The following is a 22,154-nucleotide window of genomic DNA, read 5'->3' as shown; positions in this document are numbered from 1 at the left end:
AGAATTGAACATCTTTGAAAAGATGATAAATAGTAAGCCAAAACTTAAACAAATCTGATATTTAATTTAAAAATTCTTCACCTTTGATAATTCAGATGTCAAGAAAAATACCAAAACAAAGGGAGACTAATAAAATCAAGACATGGTAGTTTTCTAGAAAAGCCCTTTGTTAAGTAATTAAATTTCAAGCTATGTTATGATAATACCTTTTTGATAAAGATATTTCAGCAATACTAAAATCCACCACTTCCCCAACAGCAAAAATAGAAACCCATCAGTAGCATCCCTTGCATTAGAATCTTTCTGCTAATGGCAGAGACCAGAGTTATCTCTGCTGTTAAAATAAAATTATAGGATTAAAAATAAAATTTAAAAAAAAAAAATTCACATCGATTGCAATAATCAGATCACTACTCTACCATTTCTGACTATCCAAAAATTTAACAATTAGAAGTTGCTGGATTCCTTTTTCAGTAAGCATATGAAGTGTCTATCTAAAAATACCATTAAAAAAGCCTCATCCACGTTTTTCTATACAAAATCAGCTGTTACAGATCTCTTTTGAGACATAAACTGCAATGAAAAGGACTAGCTGAGAGTCTTCATAGCCAGACAGATACTTGACTGGAGATCATTGAAAAGAGAAGGCCACTTTTAGCCATGTAATACCCTTCTATAATTACGTAATAATTTTTAGGAAATCTTTTCTCGCCTCCTCTGATGAGTGATTAGATGGTGAGGGAGAACACTGTAAAGAGATCCAGCTTTCACAAGTTACTCTGCTGAGTAATAGCAAAGAGCTAGAAATTACTGTCATTGTGAGTTCAGTTTAATATATTACACTCACTGTGTTAGACCAATTGCATGGATTCTTTACTACTGGCCATTTTCCCTTGGGAATCACATAATATATTTTCTAATTTACAGCTTCACGCCCACTTACAGGAATTTGCCTACATGATTCCTCCTTTCCATCACATACCCCTTCTTACAAGGACTTCATATTGCCCACAAAAAGACCACAAATGTTCTTACTTGAATTTATCCTCTAGATCCATCTACAAGCAGTTTTAACCTGAATAAGTTCACCTCACTGATAAAAGAAATCCAACCATTTCCAGTCTCTTCCGTTAATTTTCAACTTCTTTCCCCCTGCTTATACAGGCAGAAGGGTTCATGCCTCACTTTGGTGCACAATGAATTGGATCAGGGAATTGATTCAGATTAAAACTATCCAGAAGTAAAGGTGAGTTTTAACCTCAATTAATTTCAAGTATGAACAGCTGTCCTGGCAAAAGAGAGGGACAAGCAGGACCAGGGACAGAGGACATTTGCCCACTTGGGGAACCAGAAAACCCAAGCTGTTTCAGCTTCCTTCAGCTTATGTTTATAAACTGCCTCAGTTTACACCAGGTTAAAATTCAATTGAACTGTATGTCTGAAGCAAGAGGTGAAAGGCATTTTACATATATCCACACCACAGCTGGTAAAATTAAATTTTGTAGCTATTAATGGGCTTCTGCAAAGCACAAGACTATTCAAAGTTTTGCAGCAACACTTGGTTTACACGTTTTTACAGCAGCTGTCCAAACACTTTTCAGTAAGGTGAAGGATGGCATTATCCTAAATGGGAACTGACAGTCTTGTAGGATATTTATAAAGATGCTCCTTCTAATCTGTACAGTGTAATTTACAGGTCATTTCCCCCTAGCTGAGCTGTGTAATCATCAAGCAAATGTTATTGAATTATCACAGTAGCACACTATGTCAGAGGCTTTTGTTTGGATGGGTTATGTGTGCAGTTGACTTGAGGTCCATTTGACAGAGCTTATTTGACAGGACATGCCAGCACCTCTACTGAGCAATTCTGTTCACTTGGCCAACAGCAATGTTTTACACTAAAAAGATGGTATAATTTTCCATTATTCAGACTAAACCAAGCCTATTCAGACTGAAACAAGCCTTCCAAGTATAAAAATAATTAGATCATAGTTAGCAATTAAATGCCATGTAGTAGAGCAGTAAATGCTGACATTAAAAATTTGCTTTTATCATATAATTTGTCAAATTTGAGTGCTTTCTTCAATAAATTGAAGTGCCACAAATTACATAAACATTCAAGATGTTCTGAATAGCTGCCTTTGTCAACCAAATTCTCTGAATGCCAAACTAAAATGAAATCACATGCCTTGACAGTGGAAGGACGTATATAACCAATCTGAATTGTATCAAAGAAAACATATTTACAAATACCAAAGTGTGGCTCCTAATTATCTAGTACATGGGCTTGACTGCAAAATATATACATATTCAAGACCTTCTGAAAAGGATTTCACTTCTATTTCTACAGAATTGCTGTAGCCACCTAAAAGAATAAGGTAAATAAACACTGTCTACTAACAAATATATAAAGACCAAAATAAGGCAATAGAGCCTCTAGCAGAATCAGTAAAAATTACTTCAATAGGGTTATTCTGGATTCACTCTGGGATTTCAGTTAGATTTCAACTGAGGAGAAAATTAGCTTTATTCGATTACTTAGACCCGTGTATAATCTGGCCCCAGAAGACCTTGTATTTTATTGACAGAGCTCAATGTTAGTTTTGAAAGTGCAGCAGGAAATAGCCAAGGAAATATGTCACAGAATTTAATGGTACCATTCTCTGAACAGAGTTATACCTTCTCACAAATATTTTCTTCCTAAGTATCAAAATATAGGGAAGAATATACAGAGATGCATAATTTCAAGTTGTAACTGATGTGCCATCAAAAGTTACCAGTCTTACTTTAAGAACAGTTTCTGTCAGATAGTCTTAATTTTCCTAAATGCCAAACACTTACATCAGAAAGAATAAAAGACAGGGCAAAAATTTTAATAATGGAGAAAACCTACCAAATTAACATTTTCTTTAGTTCTGTATCTTTACAGACAAACCATTTTACACCCTCTGTTTTCAAATGAATTTGTGACCTTGCACAAAGACATGCCTTCCTCCCCCCTCCATAAACAATTTCATTGAATCACTTTTTTTGATGTCTCAAGCAACTTGTATGTCAGAAGTAAGGGAGGTAACTCTTCTGTAAAAAGTACAGTAACATCCAGACAAACAAAGGACAAGGCAGGGCTCTCCAGCACAGCTAGTTAATGCATATCTCCAGCTACATAATACAAATCTGGGCTCTGACTACCCATTCAGCAATGTGCAGCTTTGGAGATAGGAACATACTTGTCAATCGCTCATTATGCGTGTAGGTGGGATAACCCACACAAAGTGACAAGACTAGGACAGACAAGGTATAAATTAGGCTACAAGAACATGCTATATTTAGGATACTTATCTTTGAGAAATGAAGTTAGGGAGTCATAAGCTTCAGAATGTTTGGGTGATTTAAGCACATCACAGTTAATCTGCTACATAAATAACCTTCGCAGAGCTCACTGTGAAAAACAGGTTATTTCAAGCTAGTTAGCTTGCCCAATCCATTTGAAACTTCCTTAACTGAAAAAAACCTGAACTACAGAACTCTTATTATCAACTCCATACTAGTTTCCCGAGATAAAACCAAAAAATATCACATCAAGAAAAATATATTGGTCTCCCCACCCCCTGACTTTTTCATAGAAACACATCCCCATCCTCAACAGTCCTGTACTGTTTCATTCACACAGTGAACTGTGTACATAGCAAGTATTTATAGGGAGACAATCTGCAAAAATTTTTAAAAAGCAGAGCTTACTACATGGTTCCATAAATGTTACAAACATTTCAAGATCACACATAAGTATATCTCAAAGTTTTGAACCACATACTGAAACTCTGAACTATTTTTAATGAAATTCTACTTACCGAAATTTTTATGCTACTTTTACCAAAAGTCTTGTTTGATAGTCAGATGTTTTAAGTTGGGAAAAGAAAAGGAAATCAGGGAAAGGAGATAAGAGGTCTGTGTGGATGAATTAGGAGCTCCTAAAAAGTCCAAAACATGAAGAGATGGGAGCACGGGAAGGTGACCCAAGAGGAATATGGAAAAAGTGCCTGAGTATGCAGAGAACGGATTAGGAAAGCCAAAGCCCAATTGGAGCTGAAGAAGAGCTTCAACAGTAAAAGAAAGATCATGAAAAATGCATGCTCACTGCTGAATGGGGATGGGGAGCTGGTGACAAAATAGATTAAAAATGTCACAGTATTCAATCACAGAATCACAGAATAGCTAGGGTTGGAAGGAACTTCTGGAGATACCTAGTCCAATCCCATTCTTGAATGGGACTGTCTTTGCAAAAACAATTAATGTGAGTCTGTGTCTTACTGCAAAGCAATTTTTTTCCTCAGAACATACTTCTTGAAGAAAAACTAGAATTTAGTACAGAAAGACCAGGTTTGTAGTAGTCTGGCTACCCAAGCCATTCAAGAGCAGAGCCAGAAGCTCATCTCCTGTCCAATTTTTACATTAAGATTGAAGCATGAGTGCCAGATTGAATATGGGATGTTAAGACCTGTATGCCCCACGAGGTCTAGACTGACTTCCATCCTTACTCACTTTCTTCTTTCCTTCCTTCCCTTGTTTCCCACCCTATCACCAAGAATTATCAGAAGTAGCTGTTCCACACCAGTTAAATTCTAGAAATAAGATGTACAGAAACACCTTAGGAAGATGTACCAGTAATCATCATCATCTCTTCTTACCACCCCTTAACCTTTCACTGATCTGTCTTCCTAATTAGGTATTTATACCATACTCCATTACACACTGTATTTGAACTCAAGCCAGAATGAATCAGAATAATCCAAACTCAATGACTGAATTAAAACTAAAATCTTCAGCCACAAGTAGACTTTATGACACCAAACCTACTTAAGTGAGTTTAAAAGAAAAAATCAAAATCCATTTAGTATTGTGTTAAATGAAAGAACTTCTGTTTTAAAAACATTATATGTCTGGCCTCTCATTTTGGCCCTTTCCAATTTTTTATTAACCTCAAGGCTAATTACAACATTAAGTCCTCAAATGGGAGATACAGTTTTCAAAGCCCACTCCTCCACATAGCATTAATGTTTTCAATGGCAATTAGAAATTATTTTAACGTATAAAAGAGCTGTTGCAGCATAATTATCAGAGTGCACAGACATCTGTCCCAAAAGCAAGAAGGTAAAATATTTATTTTTTGTTAAATTAACATGAAGTACAGGACAGAAAGACTGAAGAGGACAAATGTGCCTCAACTTACGTAATTCCTTTTGCTATGAAGTTTTGGTCTCACAGATGTGAGAGCCTTGTATCAGATCCACTAGATGGTGCAATCCATCTTCTCCAGTAAAAGCATTTGAAGTTTATACACAAGAAGTTAATTTTTAATGAGGAAGAAGCCAATTTTAATGCTAATCAAGGAAAAGTTTATTACTGGAAGAACAAGGCACCAAACAGAATATGAGGGTTTGAGAATGATCTAGGCTTTGAAAGTCACCTATGGTAGCAGCTAACATCCCCATTTTCAAGAGAAATATGATGTCACCCAATTTCAGAGTATATAAACAGAATTTTCATCAAAGGAAAAAGGGAATCAGAACAGCAATCTTTAAATTAAGTAACATCAACAGGGAAGTAATCAACCCAATATCAGGTTAGCAGATTTACTGACCAATTAGAATGGCTTTCAGAAGCATGGTAGTATTCAAAACAATCTAAGATTAGTCTTGAATACTTCAGAGATAAAATAGTACTCACTAAGACTAGAATCCATTCTAATATCTCCCTTGTCCATAACCTTGACCTAAAACCAGTTAGGCTTTTCACTTCTAATTCCCAGTCTTGCTAAGGGATTAAGTCCAGATACAGAAATAGAAAAAATTACTACCAGGTAAGGAGGTGAACTACCTCAGGACAGACTACAGCCTTGATCTGGATCACAGCCAAATTTTACTTCAACTCTCACCCAATTCCCAAGTGTTTGAGGTCTGCCAAATCATTAAAAAAGACTTTACATTGCTTATGACTTTCTTGGTGACTATTTACCATGAACAATTTTGTGTGCTACCAAAACAAGTTGTGAACAAGGAAGCAGGGTATGGTGTTTCCCTGTCCTCTCAGAAAATGGAACAGCTGCAATGTTTTCTGCTTGGTAGGCTTAGTGAAAATTAGGAGATCTTACAAACAGAATTTATTAGTTCTCTTCTGGAAGGTCTTTGTGAATTTTTACCCTCAGCAGTTCCTACATTTTCTCCTCAAAAGAGGTGTTCTTTCACAGGGCAATGAAGGCTTTTAATTCATAGAACCACAGAACCATACAATGACCTGGTTGGAAGGGACCTTAAAGACCGTCTATTTCCAACTTCCCTCCCAATGGCAGGGACACTTTCCACTACACCAGGTTGCTCAAAGTCCCATCCAACCTGGCCTTGTTTCAGGGATGGGAAACTGACATAAGTGACATATTCTGCAACAGCTGGAAATGTAGTTTCTTGTAGCCTAACCAAAAAAAAAAAAAGTAAATAAATAATTCACTAACATTGGTGACATATTTTTCAAAGGATACACCCTAAACTTCAAAGAAAAATTCAATTTTTTTTATTCAAAATAACATAAACTGCACACTAATATATTATAAAACTGATACCAAACTCTACTTTAGGAAAATAGCTCTACCAAATATGGTAAGGAACTACAAAACAATAACACCTTTGCTAAGACTAGCATAATATTTCTTGACTAAATATTTTCCTTGTGGGCATCTTCCTTTAGAAAAATATTCATTTAGGAAAAAAATGCTCATGGAAACATGTCTGCCATGATAAAATGTCTAAAACGTCACTGCTTTTTGGACGATATGTGAGTCTGGAACAACGCAAATATTTTGGTTCTTCATTACACTTAAGAATTTTAAATGTTTTCAGAAATACCTGTATGTTGCTTAAGAAAGTATATAGAATGAAAAAATGGAAAGTTAGTCTAGAAACTTACTGAATTGCATGGAAGTCTGACAGTACATTTGATAGTATCCTTACACAGAGATCTTCCATAATACTTTTGCCCGTTATTATTTTGTGCCATGCTTGCAAACGTCACTGACCTTATGGAGCGCAGGAGCCATTACTGGCACCAAAAATCCATTGTAAATGTAATTCACAAGCTGGTTACGTATCAAGGGATGTGCCACCTAAGAAGGTGGAGGAGAGAAAGACACAGAACAGTTCCAGTGAGATTTAAAACAAGACAGGGCACAGAATGCTATTATTCACTACCAAAACCCTTTCCCATTTAATAAGACACATTCGTTTGTCCTTCTCACCAGCATTTGATATGATTCAGGTTCTTAACGACTGTTCCTTCTACAGAGAAATACACACACCATGTTTAATTACAGTAAGTCTGCCAAACTTAGAGACACGGCTTTTCAATCTTCCTGCATGCTGACAAAGATGAATGGATGGACAGAGAAGTGCGTATAGCCATGTATCAAAGCAAGAGCTGAAATTCTACATTTAGCTCCCGCAACCTTGTCAGGGTCACTTGAAGGTGGATTTGCCATTGTTAACTTGTCCTCCTACATTAAAGAAAAGCAGAGCAGCTGCTTTCCTTTATTTCAAGAGTAGGTAAACCAAAGCACTCAAGCTATGCGGTAAGAACATACTGTTCACATGCCCTTCTCCCAGCCACTGTAAAACAAACAGAAATTACAACAAAACTTGCATAATTCACTCAATGGGATGGTTGAGAGCTTTAAAAAAAACAACCAACTAAACAAAAACCCCCAAACTGCTACTAGAAGCCAAAAAATTTACTTTTATAATGAAGCATTCATTTTGTCTTTGCAGTAAAAACATGTATATAAAAGCAAAATAGAATCCCATTCAGAAGCTTTCAAAGCCAACATATTATGTTTGAAGCTCAATGAGACTGGAGTGTCACAGCCTACTCGTGGCCTCAAATAGAGTCTCCCACCTGCAATTCTTACCAGACTTCCTCTAACTTGTAACCCTTAATTTGGTAAGAGGAAGAAAAAAGGTGGCCCTTCCTATGCTGTGGTCCAGGGAAAAAGTAGTAAATGGCAAGAAGTCTTGGCTACACAGTTCCTTTTTAATCTCTGGCCAAAGTTTTTGGGTCAACACAGACCAGTCCATGCACAGAGCAAAAATTCCTACAGTAACTGAGCTTTCAAGTCAGCTGAAGACTATACAGACACAATCAAGCAGCAGTCAGAAACTGCTCATTCTGCATTTCAGCTGAAATCCTCAACCATTTTGCATCTATTCGAACAGGGGTTTTAGAATAATTCATTCTTTAATTTTTCTGCAGTGCCCTTTATATAATTTTTTTTTTAAATGAAGGTATCAATTATGATCTCCTGCAGATCTGTAGAATAACTGGTTAGACACCAAAATGAATATTGTCTCCTCTTCATGTTTAAACATGCATGCTAAAAACCTTGTATAGTGCATTTGAACAATGACAGCTACTATTATTTTTGCTTGTTCAATGCTTTAATAGTCAATCAGTTCCTTTACTGTACTTTGCACACATTGAATTGAAACATATCTTTTATTTAACAGAAAATGTGACTAAATTTTCAATTCTACCCAGCACATTTCTTCAAATAACACAAATCCCCAGTATCTGCAGAATTTTTATCATGTTTTAATGAAATACTGGATTTGGGTTCTATAGAGTATTCAAGCCTTAAAAACAGTATGTAAAGACAAAAATTTCATTTAACATTTAAATTGGAAAAAACAGTAAGGGAGCAAAGCACTGAAAAAAAAACCCTGGAAGGACAAAATAGATTCAAAACAGGCCAATCTAAAATGAATTTATATTTCTAGGAGAAGACCTAAATAATTCTGCTTGGAAGGCTTTCTTTATGTTGTATTCACCAACAGGAAAAACGGACTATTTTCACTATTTTCTTTTGCACACCATTATGAGAGCTTGAACAAACACAGATATAAACCCTACATTTTCCCACATGTAAAGGCATTCAATTTACTTCTAGGATCAACAGCGGTATTAAAATGCAATAAACATTTCTTTTCTTTTTACAGAAAATCCTCCCCATTACATAAGATAATACGAAGCTCTCATTTGAAACATGTGGCACCTGAAAACCACAAGTATATTAGTTAATCCTTATAACCAGGAGAGACAGCACAAGGCATTCATTTTACAAGCAGGTTGTTTTAGTCTAATAGTTCATGCCATTATTAAAAGTAAATAAACTCTGTAACTAACAAACTTCTGCAGGAGATATAACTCACCACTACTTCTAAAGAATAGGCTAACTCAGTTCAATTACCTGTATCACAGCATTGCAAAATTCAAGGGAATTCATGAATTGTACAAGGGCTGGTGACAAAAGCCAGTCGTCTTTCATCAGACAGTGCCACTCTTCTCCTTTTTCTTCCAGCTTTGTAGGCAAAGATGAATAGAGGCCACTTAGTCCTGTTGCCAGCACCTTCATTTCAGAAACAGAAGAGGAAATAAGTTAGCTTTCCACCTGTCCATCTGCTTGAATGGCAGTACCATAAATGGTTTCTCCTATTAGTTTTAGTAACATAATAGAGTGTTAAGATTAATTTAATTTCCTTTCAAAAAAGTCCTGTGGCACAAAGACATAAATATTTTAAAGAGCCTTCCATATAATATGTTTCTTCCAAGATCTGGTATTTAGGAGAAAGTGATGGAGAAAATCAGGTTGTCTTGTCTTCTTTTTATTTTAATCCAAAGTTATTTCTTTTTAAATTTTTCTAAGCTTACTTTGCACTTTCCTTCAGTCCCTTTTAAAAACAGCCACCGGTACCATATATCTACAGCTTGTCTTTTGTTGGTGATTCAAATGTTACTGCTCACACATGTATGAAGTCATTTCACTCGGAAACATGAAACATCAGAAATGGAGGGGGAAAGTGCCCCATCAACAAAAATGAAGTTCAGCCCCACTTAGATCACAGATACATGCTGACTTCAACTGCCAGGCGCTTCAAGTCAGCTGAATCCACTTAAATTTAACTGTTCAGAATTTCTCTTTTTCCTTTCTTATTTATTTGGAAGAGGGAAGCAAAAAAAGTTAAAAAGTCTGAAATTGGTTATTATTTAAACAATGTTTCCAGTAATAGTAAGCCTTACAGGTGATTTACATAGAATGTATCACTTAACAACAAGAGAGCATTTCTAGTTACAATTTAAAAAGCATACTTCCAGAAAAGTTCTTAGATTTTGCTGAATGCATCTGGAGTATGGTATTTTCACATGCAGCTGTTAATTATTAAAGTTATTTGAAGCTGGAAACTTTCTAAATATTAATCAGGACTCATCCTTCTGAGATGATTTCATACAACTTCACGATAATTTTTTAAGATGATTCTCATTTTAATGGGAACATTACAATTTGGCCTGATGGAAATCTTTTTAATTTTCATTCAACAGACTCTTCTAAGAATATTTCCTCTTACAAACGGCTACTTCGCATCTACAGAGCTAGACTGTCTAAGCTCAGATGAAATACAGCTCTTGTGTAGTAGAAAACACTAGAAAACAAACAGCTGACAATGTCCAGATCAAAGACCAAGGGCTCACACGAGGTGATCAGGTTTTGATCATACACATGCACAAGCAATTGTAACTGTTAATCCATACAGTCAGACAAAGGGTGTCTTTCTGAATACTTGTTATTCCTAATTCCCATAATTTTGAAGATGGATTTATTCTGTCACAGGTAAGGAAGTCAAATATTAAAGGGGAGGGAAGAATACTGTGGAAACTCACTGCTTTAGTACAGTGACATATACACAGTTCTATATACGCAGATAGATAAAGGACAAAGCTGGACATACATTAAGAAGCTAAAACTATTGAGTAAAGCATTATTTTTACAATCCCATTCTTCTGTAACCAGAATCTCTTTGGGGTTTTTTCTTTCTCACAGTAGAAGAGCTCAGAAAAAAAGCTCTTCTAGAACTACCTAGACCTAACCCACACAAGCATTTACTCTCACAAACCCAGGCTTCAGACAATGAGAGAATTTGAGATTCATTTGTCTCATGAACTTTTAATTAATGCACACTTGATCTTCCATTGTTGGCTTAAAATTTAATTGCTATTCATAAACACAAATGCACCTTCTCAGTACACAATCTGATTCTCAAAGCTGTGTCCCATCCACGTTTCTCTTTCATATGGGTATTAGCCCTTAAGCGCAAGAAGCTGACCTTGAACAAGACATACTGGTCTCCACTAAAAGGAGCAGTGAATGCACAATCCGTCAATGTCGTGAATTCTTTCGTTTTTCAGACTTACTGAAGGAAAAAGTGATAGATGTAGCTGCTAAAACCTGTAAGGTTTAGGAAACTCTTATTTTTGCTATGAAGTACAACACAAATGGCTCTATAAAATTATGTTTCTTAAGCACTTGAGAGAGAAGCCGCTGGAAGCAATTTCATCTCTTTAGATAAAAAATATTTTAAAATGTTCACAGAAGTATATGGTGTAAGTAGGGTTACCATTTGAAATTACTGATTAAAATTCTGTTCTGCTGGTAATGAAACATTAATGAAAAAAAATAATCTAGAAGGGAAGGAAATGAATGCATTCACATCCTGAAAGATGTGCAAGACTGTTTTATTTTTTGTTTTATGCAAAGCAGTGTCCTTTTAAAATACTTCCAACATTTGTCATCTCAGCCCTACATGCCCTACTTTTACAATCATCTCCAGCAGTTTCTTTCTTACCATTGAGTCATGAGTCTCTCTACAAACCAGTTTCCTTGATCTATTCACTTTCTCTTGACTCACAGAAGACACTGACTACACGATTTGTAATCCCAGACACATTAATGTGATCATAATGTGTTGTTAATGCATAGTCAGTTGCTACCTGGACAATTATTTCCTTTTAATAATTCTCTTTCCTCCCACATCCATAGTTTTTCTATATACAGCCTCAACTTTTCAAGGGCACTACAGAGCCGTCCCTCCTCCTGCTTTAATAGTTGCTTTCCTAAGCTGCAAGGTATTTACAAAGTTTTGTGAGGGACTTTCAGTGATTATCCTGCTCAAAATTCTTTGGAAACGTTTTTTTTTTTTATTATTATAATACTGAATAGATAATATCTTCAGTCATGTCCAGAAAACTTCCAGGTCAAAACATGATAATTATTTGGTGTAAAATCAGAAAACTTTACCCAACAGTTTGCTCACACATTCCATGTTAAAAACATTTGTTAGTGATGTATCCCACTGCAACCTGTCTCCTTCCTTCTTTATAGTTTTTGCACCTACAGTTTTGAATAGTGTGGATCTACGGACAATCCAGGTTTTAAAAAGCTCTTAACCAAAGTCATGTCAAATAACAGTACCATGAAAACCTTCAGGTTCGCTTTGGCACAGATCTAACACTGATCTGGGTACATAAGGCAGCAGAGATTTATGGCCAGACCCCATCCCAGGGGATGCCTATATTATGCAACAAGGCATGGTAAAGAAAACCCTACATGCCAACCTGCCCCCAGAAACAGAGATAACATCAACACAGTGCCACCCAAATGTCTTTGCTATCAACACAGGACTGCATTAACTGTTTTGCAGAGTACCTGAGGCAACATTTGCACTGATTTCAGTGACATACAGCAATGTCACTGACACCTACAAAATCCTCCATCAGAACAAAATCTGGTTTTCAGCTCATCACAACTTAAATTCAAAAAAATGATATCGTGCTAATAAGCTAAATCTATGACATTACATTAAAGTCTTATTATAGACTTAGGCCAACCTCATTACTGTTCAGAAAAGTCTGATTTTAGCACATTTTGACAACAAGCCTTCCTAATTGGAATGATTGTCAATCATGGCTCCCTGCTGTTGAAAGCTGGCTTTAATCTTCAGTGTAATAAAGCTGGTTCTTTTTTTCATTTTTTATGAATTGGAAAATGTAATTATGGAAGTTATAGCATGGATCCAGTAATGGTGTCTGTCTTGGGGACAGTTTGAGAATCAATATCATATTCTTTGGCAGTATCTATTAAACAAGGTCAACTGGAGTCTCAAATTGCTGCAATATTTACAACTGACAAAAGAAACCATTTATAAGTTTTGTTTTGGAATTTGTAGGTCTCACCTAGCCTGCCCTACTGCTCAAAGCAATCTCAGAATAAATGGAAACCTAAGGCTGGAGCAGCTGTCAAGCAGTGGCAGGGATTCTAGAGTTCTCTCTTCTACAGCTCTCTGCTTTAGTAGCTATGTAAGACTGTCCTTCACTTCATTTTTCTGGCATTTTTAAATTAAATTGCAAGCCATGCAGAATATAGAAGAATCCATCCAAAAACTGACCCAAAAGAGCAACTTTTGTACAGAATGATATTTGGGTTTGAACACATCCATTGCAGATCTCAGACTGTGATAAGACCTGAAGAAGCAGGTGTTGTTATTCCAGTCTGCTTTAGCTTTAAAACTGCAGTAGGACGGCTTTGCTAGCTCAATCAGATTACTTACTTAAGAGCAAGGTAAGTAAAGGTTTTCTATTCATGTAGCAAGATCAATTTGCCAGGTGTAACAATGCAACAGTGTTACCAAGTTTTATAACATAGAACAACATAGCAAGATGGTGGTTACCCTGAGTCAGCAATAGAAAAATCCAATTTTTTAATGAGAAAATCTCCCTTTTATGTTGCAAACATTATTACACTTCTATAACACTCTCACTATTCTCACACTTGTTTTTTGAACTGTTGAACTGATGTCGGTGTGGGAAGCACAGCCAGCTTAAGCTTGTGCTGCCACCAGGAACAAGCACCTCAGGACACCTCAATCCCCTTTCTCACTTCCTTCAGCCCCAGCATCTCAAAGGGGCCTCACAGTGACACAGAACAGATTTCCCTCCCACTAAGTTCTGCAATAACTTCCATCAGTTTCCTGATCCAATTCACTGTGTGACTGCAAAATCACTGGCCCAAAAGCACAAGACACTGGTATGGAAACAAGAAGCAAGACTGTGTCCGGCATTAGGGATGCTTCAAACAGCATCACCATTTGTGAAATAGCTGTTAGCAGAAACAAATGTGTTACAACACTTCTTTACCAAAAATGACAGAAAAGGATGAAAGAATGCAGGAAAGACAGTTAGTATGGCACTTAAGACCTTGCAAAATAGAACAACTTACTGGGCAAAAATAGGTGTTTTCTGCTATGTGGTTTGCAACAAGGTTGTTTTCTGCAGACAGAGACATTATGAAAAGCAGCGCATCCCGGGCCTGTTGGCCTACTGTTCCTTCTCGATGGATGAAGGGGATCAGCAGGGAAAATATGAGGAAATTGGCAGCTCCTTGGTCCTCACTAGTGTGGAAAAACAGTTCTAAAATGGAGGGATCTTTGGCTATTATAGAGCAGAGCTGGTTCAAGAGGACAACCAACTCTGTTTCCACTGTTGGAGTGGTTGTTCCTGAGCAGGAACTCAGCAACATCATCAAAGGCTTCAAAATGGGCTTGTGATGCAGCAAAGGCTGATGAGACTGCGTTACGAGCATTTCATACATTTTGAGCTGCTCAATTTTTGTCTCATCGGTGAACTCTCGCCGTAGGCTCCAAAGGAAAAGCTTCTCCATGATGTTCTCTGAGACCACAAACTCCAGAATAGGCCCCATTGAGGCATCCTTTGCTTGTTCCTCAATTAATAAGAAAAGCATGTGCTCCACATAATTCTGGACAGTGCTGGCCTCATCAGGTGAGATTGCCCCATACTTTGCCTGAGTGTTTTTCAAAGGATCATGCTTCTCTAAGATTTTCAGAACCTAAAGAGAAACAAAGGCAGATCAGTTTTAATGCACTTGAATGCATTACAAAAAGCATGCACTTATCACTACAAGGAAAAAATTAATCAAAATTCTTTAACACAAAAAGCGTTAAGTCTTTTATGTTTTCAAACTCAGAAACTTTGACAGACAAAACCTGAAAGTTTCACATTTGGCATGTACAAGGCAAAATTTTAATGCTTTTGTTCACTTTTTTGTAATAAGCACCTAAATTTGTTATTTACCGTATTCCTGAAAACCAAGGGTTCTCTGAAATAGGGATAAACCAGGTTTCCTTAAGTGTTCAGAAATTGAATTTCAATGACGTTTGAAACAAGTTTGTCACAGAGGACTGAAATTAAAATCTCTCCAGCCAGAGTAACTATGCCCAGGAGTATCAATATCATGGGATGATTTGCAGCTGTAAGTGTAGTAGCAGCCCATAGTGCTGCTCTTTGCTTGGCACCTTTTATATGACACCAAATGGCCACTGATACCCACATACTCTTACAACTTTCAATAAAGTAGTGATAGTCATCCCAACACTTCTAACTCTGAATTACATTCTGTTGGGCATGCAAACAATAAAGCTCATTGTCTGCAAAAAACCCATTGTCTTTAGACTTTTTGTGGAAGATAATTGCCACAAAACCGTAAAGGAACAGCGGCTCTCCTAACATGACAGCATCACTAGTTAGGTGAGAAAAGGTGACACTTGAACAACAGCTCCTCTGACTCTGGAAACATCTCAGAAACACCACCACTTGTCTGGCTGGTTTCTTGGGATAGCCAGAGAACAAAAACAGCAGCATAGAAATAAATTTTATCTAAATTGTTATTCATATTACTGCAGCAAGTAAGTCCTTATACTATGGTGCTCAGAGTAAAACACCTTTGCCTAAAAGCAATTACAATGCTGATGACATGCAAACAGTTTTTAGAATATGCTGAAGTGTATCATCTACATCTATCCAAAATAAACAAGAGTGCATATAGTTTTGCACTGTGCATCTAATTTACTTTACAAAGGATAGGCAGGACTTACCCAGCACAAGGAAAGGAAGCACAGAAGTTTGCAACAGGGTGCAAGTCACAACAAATCAACAGCAGAGCCAGTAAGAAGATCTAGGCCTTCAGTAAGATATTACCATGTCCTACCACTTCCCATTTAGATGCAAATATGGAGTTCAAAGTGCTATTAGTAAAGGCTAACCTTACCTTGAAAGGTCAATTATCTTTGCATTTTGAAAATAGTTCAGTGTCATCTACTACATTCTGCATGAAAGACATTTGTTCCTGAGCAACTGAGGATTATCCCAAAAGAAAGAACGAAGCAAATTTCTATTAACGCAGCTTACTTCAATCAATAAAACTAATTAACATTACCTGTGCCCAGTGTGTTCTAAACACTATCATGCATGTTTCTGGGTCAACACCCTGCAGGCTGGGAGCCTGCCTGTGTCTGCTGATACTTGTTCCAGAGGACATTATAAAATTTCCAAAGGTCAAGCCAATTAGGCCATGCTGAATTTCTTTTTCAAATCCTCTGGTGAGCTACAGATGTTGAAGAATCATGATGAGATTGATACTGTGTCCTGAGCTCTGGCACCCACAGAAATCTGTTAAAAAGAAAACAAAACAAAAAAACCCCACACATATACCAGTGCACATCAAAATATAGTGTCTAACAAAAAAGAACATCTTTATAGAAAACACAAACTTTTCTTCTTTTAATTCAGTTTGAGGACAGAATTTGTTAAAGCATGTTACATAGGACCATCTTCTCAGACTTTTGCTCATGATAATGGCTTATAATGCTCAAACTTTTGAGATCAGTGACTGAAATAAGAATAAGGTGCTACTTAAATAAACAAGCACAGCAGAAGTTTATGCAATAAACATTTTGTGCATGTCACTGCATTTTTAGTTTCTCGTGATGACATTTTTGCCATCTGACCATGTCTCTTCAGAGTTGCTTAGTAACTAATGCTGCATAGACTGAATAGATAAAAAAAAAATTGCAAGTTATTTCTCTATTTTTTTAAAAAAGTATCTTCCGATAATAGATATAATTACAAGTACTTAGAAGTGTTCTGCCAGCAACCATATCATAAACAGTTGGAAACATCTGTAGAGCACCATATTCACGTAGAAGGGTGCATCTGTATCCATATCAAAGTAAGCAAAACCAAACAACATAAAAGATAAAACCTTTGTGTATCCAAAGACAAATAAATTGAGATGTCATAATAAAGACTATGAGAATGGGATCAAACATTGAAACATTCTTTTCATCCATTATTTAATATCCTAGATATCTGAGTATCAAAGTAGTTGCAGACCTGCAGGGGAAAGTTAAAATGAAACAGAGATTGATACCTCACAGATTTTTGATAGGTTTAGGACAACATATTCCCTCACACACCAGTACCTAAGCCACACAGCTCTCCCCCGCCCCACCCGCCCCTTTTTTTTTTCTTTTTATAAAGTTTACATTTTTATTCTCCTTTTTGCAAACCAACTAGGCATTTATTTCAGTTTGGGACCATAGCAAAAAAAGCCCAACCAAAAGCGCCCAACAACAAACAGAATTTTTTTGTACCATAAGCTGCCAAATCACATACAGCAATTCTTTGCCAGTATAGAAGGGATTTCTCTATGCATATCTTAAAAGATGAAAATCTTTTCTCTGTAGTGGACATTTCTGCTCCCTGTATGTGTGCTCTGTCTATATTCTTGAAACTTCGACCACAGAAAACATCCAGCCTGTCTCAAAAGTAGCAGCAACTTTTGCCATTTTAAAAGAGTTCAAAAACATACAGGGTACAACTTTTAAGATTTCTGAGGCAAGCAAAGAGCAAAAACTCGTTATGCACTCCCCTGTGTATATATATACATATATTCATATGTTCAAGATTCAATTGCATGATCAGCCTCTCCCCTCCATCCTAATCCTGCTTCTTTCAGCACTTACAATGCATTTCCTGTGCATTTGCTAAGCACTCTCACGCAATACAATTAACACAATCTACCCCATCCTTTTTGCAGATAACACATCCCATGTGTGGAGAAGCCAGCATAACCAGCATAAATCCTGTACACTTTATCTGTTTGGGTAACACCACTTCCAGAATGAAGCACGCACTCCATACAAACTACTCTCCAGATTATGAACTACCTGGAACCAGATCCACTGGAGAGGACTGTGCACAACCAGTAAGAATTAGCTCACAAGAATCAGCCAATGCTGGAAATAGAGGGAATCACTTACAAAATATCATCAAAGTCTATACTCCTTGTCTCCCTGCTCCAACTACACTTCTCCCCTGTCTATCTCCTCCATGCTTATACAGACCTTACACTTCCAAGCATTCTTCTTCTCAACAGCTTGTTTCATGTCCTCATTTACTTGAAGGCAACTACCAGTACACTGCTACTTCTTAAAAAGTCCTGTGAAAGTGAATTGTACTATTTCTACATTACTAATGTTCCTGCGCAGAAAAAACAAAGCGAAACAAAACAAAAACAAAAACCCACAACCCACACACCAAAATAATCAAAGTAGCAAGTAGATTTGAGAACCCAACTTGAGAGACCCGGGATCTGGGTGCTTTTATCATTACTGACTTAAGCAGATACCATTATAATGCACAACTCCTGGCAACGTGCTCGCAGCTCTGCGTGCTCAGCATTTCTACCAAGAAACACTGGGAAAACATGATGCATGCTTACACACCATTTAGAAAAAGCCTGCTCTAAGCACTTTGTCTAATACCATAGCTAATAATCCAAGGAATATTTAACTGAGGTATACTTCAGATCACCTGCCCACTTCCTGCCAGTTTCCTCTTTGCCAGCACTCTCCTTCGAACAGAGATCTTTCCATGTCAGTAGAAGTCCAGCAGACTCCTCTGGGCAAATGTGTCCTTCACTTTACAGCCCTAATTCACCATTTTAGCAGATCTGCCCTGCGCACGAAGCAAGCAGCTTTGGAAAAACTAATATGATCATGTAATTAAAGATGGTATCAGAAGGTGCAACAAGAGAACTTAATTAACAAAGCAGAGGCAAGCTCCATTCTGGAATTTATGAGTTCCTTCACTTGACAACTTACAGGTTGTTTCAATGTAGCCTTTGCATATTGTTTGAGAATTTAAATAAAAGAAACTGATAATACACATATACCTATCATATGACAAATTCTGTTAGCAGCATAGAATCAGAAACTTCAGATCAGCCTCCAGTACTTAAGATAATAAACAACAATAAGGGAGACTATGGCTTTCTTCACAAATTCTGATAGAAATCAGTGATGTAAGACTCTCCAGATGCACGCAAAGTTCTAGGATGTTACCACACACAGCAACCCAAAGCTATTTAACCCACTACCCTCCCTTCTCCTCTAATCTGTTTTAATTCTCTGTCTTTCGTAGCCTTTGCAATTTTCTGTCTTCTTCATCTTTTTTCTTTTCTTCGTGCATCTTTCCTATCCCAGCCTCAGATGCTACTCCACAAAGATCAAGACAGGATTCTTTCCCTCACCGCCAGACAGGCCCTACTCTATCTTTTAGCTCCCTAAACAGACTGCTTGGGGGTGGAAGTTCCATACTGGAGTTCAGATTCCTGAAATACTGCCTGCTTCTCTGCAGCTAGGAAAAGACCTCAAGTGAATAGAAATGGTACATACCTTGCCACCCATTCAAAATACACCAAGATGCCAAGAGGTCCAGTGACAGAGCCACTGTTATGTTTCTGTGTCCAGCAGGAAAGCTCACTTTCCACAACAGTGCTATTTAGTTGATGTTTACGTAAGAATTTATAGCCATCACTGTGGCACTGAACATTCAAGTCCTGCCCTTGTTAACAGCTTACTGCCTAGGCAGATGACTGCTACAGCCTGCGCTTGGAGAATGGACATCTTTTCCCACACAAGGATATTCTAAGTCCAGCCGCCACATACAAAGAACAGATACAGTCCCGATGAAAGACGCCTTCAAGACAAGTAGATGCCCCCTCATCTCCAGCATAACAACCCCTAAGGTCCTATTTATCCAAGATACTTAAGAGCTTCTTGCTATTTCCAAGTCCCAATTTGGGCACACTCAAATAGCAACACAGTGAATTCTCAGATACACAAGTCACCAAAAACATTTTGATTCAAATTGCATCTTTGTCAGAGTTAGATCAGAAGAACAAGGGTTTTCAGTGTTGCCAACTCTAGAAATGTCTATGCTACCAATCACAGAAACCTTTTAGGAAGGTCCCTTCAAGCTGATGTTTCATGAATCCTGCCTGGTCCACCGACTGTGTTTGTTATTACAGACACAAACAGACCAAGACCGTGTTGCTTGGTAAAGATCTTAAGGAGTATGCGACCAACAAACTGTAAAACAGCAAATTCATCTCCAGAATTTATGTCCTATAACTAAAACCTGCACCTAGCAGAATACTGCACATACATACAATCCCAACATTAAAGCTGCTTACCTCTTTAATAAGATAATCACCAAAAAGATAATTTGTCCTGTGGTGACAAACAATAACATCTCTAATGTTTCACTCTGAATGTTTACTCCTACTTCAGAAAAGTCATCATAAACACACTATACAGAGAATCAAATGAAGAATAAAAATGGCAAATTTAAATTACTAGTGGAAAACAACTTGCCTGCAGCAAACGTTGACAAGGGCTTAGTTCACTTGCCTCTGGCCCAGCTATTGGATCAGAAATCTGAGAGCAGTTGAAGAATGCAGACATTATCCTCACAGCAGCCCAACTATGGCTTTTTAATCATCTCTAATCTGAAAGTAACAAGACAGCATTGCAGACTGCAATGTGCAACAATATTTCTAAGTTCAAATCAATTCCCCTAAGGAAGCAAATATTTCCAGTTTCAAAAGCGTCTTGGGATGCTGGGATTTCCTTACTAATACAAAACACTAATAGACTGTGTAGGCTTCAAAGACTTCAAACTCTGTAATAGTGTTTCAAAAAGCTTTTGACAACTTAAGTGGTCACAGAGTAGATCCTAAAAACAGCATCCCTATTTAAAAAAGGTAGTCTCTCTTCCAATTCAATTATCTTGTAAGATACATTTCAATCTAACAGCATGCTGTAGTTACAGCAGTAGCAGACAGACTACATTCATTGTAAGCAGATTTTGTTACTGGATTAGGTTTTCTTGATTTTATTGCAAGACTAAATGTGGAACAGTAACTGCAACATCACATCATTCCCTGTGAATTAAATCTCACTCCAATTAAACAAGACAAATAACCCGACCATAATGAGTCCAAAGGTGACAAAGTAAATTAATTAATAAAACGCAAATTCATGGAGGAAAAAGTAGAAGTGAACTCAGGGGCCACTAAGAACAAAAGTAACCATTATTTTAATCAGTTCATTATTAAAATTTTACAGTAATTTAGCCTTTTGTCTCTGCTAAATCCTGATGAAGTTATTACTCCACCATTTGATAACCTGACAAGTGTGAATATACCTCTCATGCAGTCCATTCAAAATTCTACTTCCAAAAGTCACTACTCAGTTTAATACTTTGACTCTGCCATACAGTAACAGAACCTTCTTAGCAGGTAAATCTTTCGTATCTTATCTATCAGTTGCTTAACCCTATCAGAAGGTCAAGTCCACTTACATATGCCTTCTAGAGCTATTTCAGAAAGCCTTACTACAACTCGGCCTATTTCCAGGTGAAGAAAAGCAGCAGTCCAGAACTGCACGGGGTAGCTTTAGATGAGATGAGACCCCGTCATTGGACTCATGGGAGGATATCTGCATTCAGTTTTCCTTCAGAAGCCTAGAAACCATCAGCTCTTTTTACAGGGCTGAACACCCCAATCAAAAGAAGTACTTATTTTACTGCGAAGTACACTGGAAGAACAGCCTAGCAGAGAATCCCTTGTGGAGTCTTCTCACACTGGAGTGTCTCTTCTCAAAAATTTCACTTTTGAATTAAAAAAAAACTAAAACAGAACAGAAGTTGGCAGGATTGGGATTTCCCAGGCAATGTATAACAAAGACAAAAGATACACAGCCTAATACAGTAATACAGTAAAGAAGGCATAAAACATGCTGCAAGGCTGTGCAATTTATCAAGGTTGTCTTCTGTTGATTCATTAAGATGCCATGCTCAACAATTCACAAACACAAATGAACCTCTGTTGTCAGATACTACACACCCAAAGCTTTCCACCCTGTCAGTTCAGGTACACAAGAGGCAACAGAGAAACCTCGATGGCCATGAAAGAAACAGCTTATATCAAAACTTTTTCATGGATCAGTGTAGCATAAAGGGGCTTGAAATTACACCACTTCAAAGAAGCAGAGGAAAATTATATGGTCTTGCTCTTAGCTATGCAA

General features: G+C 37.2%; 1 protein-coding gene across 12 annotated transcripts in view; it reads right to left on the bottom strand.

Annotated features, from left to right (window-relative positions):
• Positions 1-22,154, bottom strand: part of FHIP1A (FHF complex subunit HOOK interacting protein 1A) — an 81,115-nt gene that overhangs the window by 18,158 nt on the left and 40,803 nt on the right. For all 12 annotated transcript variants that reach the window (XM_048303310.1, XM_048303314.1, XM_048303318.1 and 9 more), the window contains 4 exons: positions 16,160-16,392; positions 14,147-14,773; positions 9,287-9,445; positions 7,067-7,153 (listed from right to left, as the gene is read on the bottom strand). In XM_048303310.1, coding sequence (XP_048159267.1) covers positions 7,067-7,153; positions 9,287-9,445; positions 14,147-14,773; positions 16,160-16,261 — 975 coding nt within the window. In that variant the 5' untranslated portion in view covers positions 16,262-16,392. The remainder of the gene's footprint in view (positions 1-7,066; positions 7,154-9,286; positions 9,446-14,146; positions 14,774-16,159; positions 16,393-22,154) is intronic.

The sequence above is a fragment of the Corvus hawaiiensis genome, chromosome 5, assembly GCF_020740725.1.
Source record: "Corvus hawaiiensis isolate bCorHaw1 chromosome 5, bCorHaw1.pri.cur, whole genome shotgun sequence".
NCBI lineage: Eukaryota > Metazoa > Chordata > Aves > Passeriformes > Corvidae > Corvus > Corvus hawaiiensis.
This window is presented reverse-complemented; position numbering and strand designations above follow the sequence as displayed.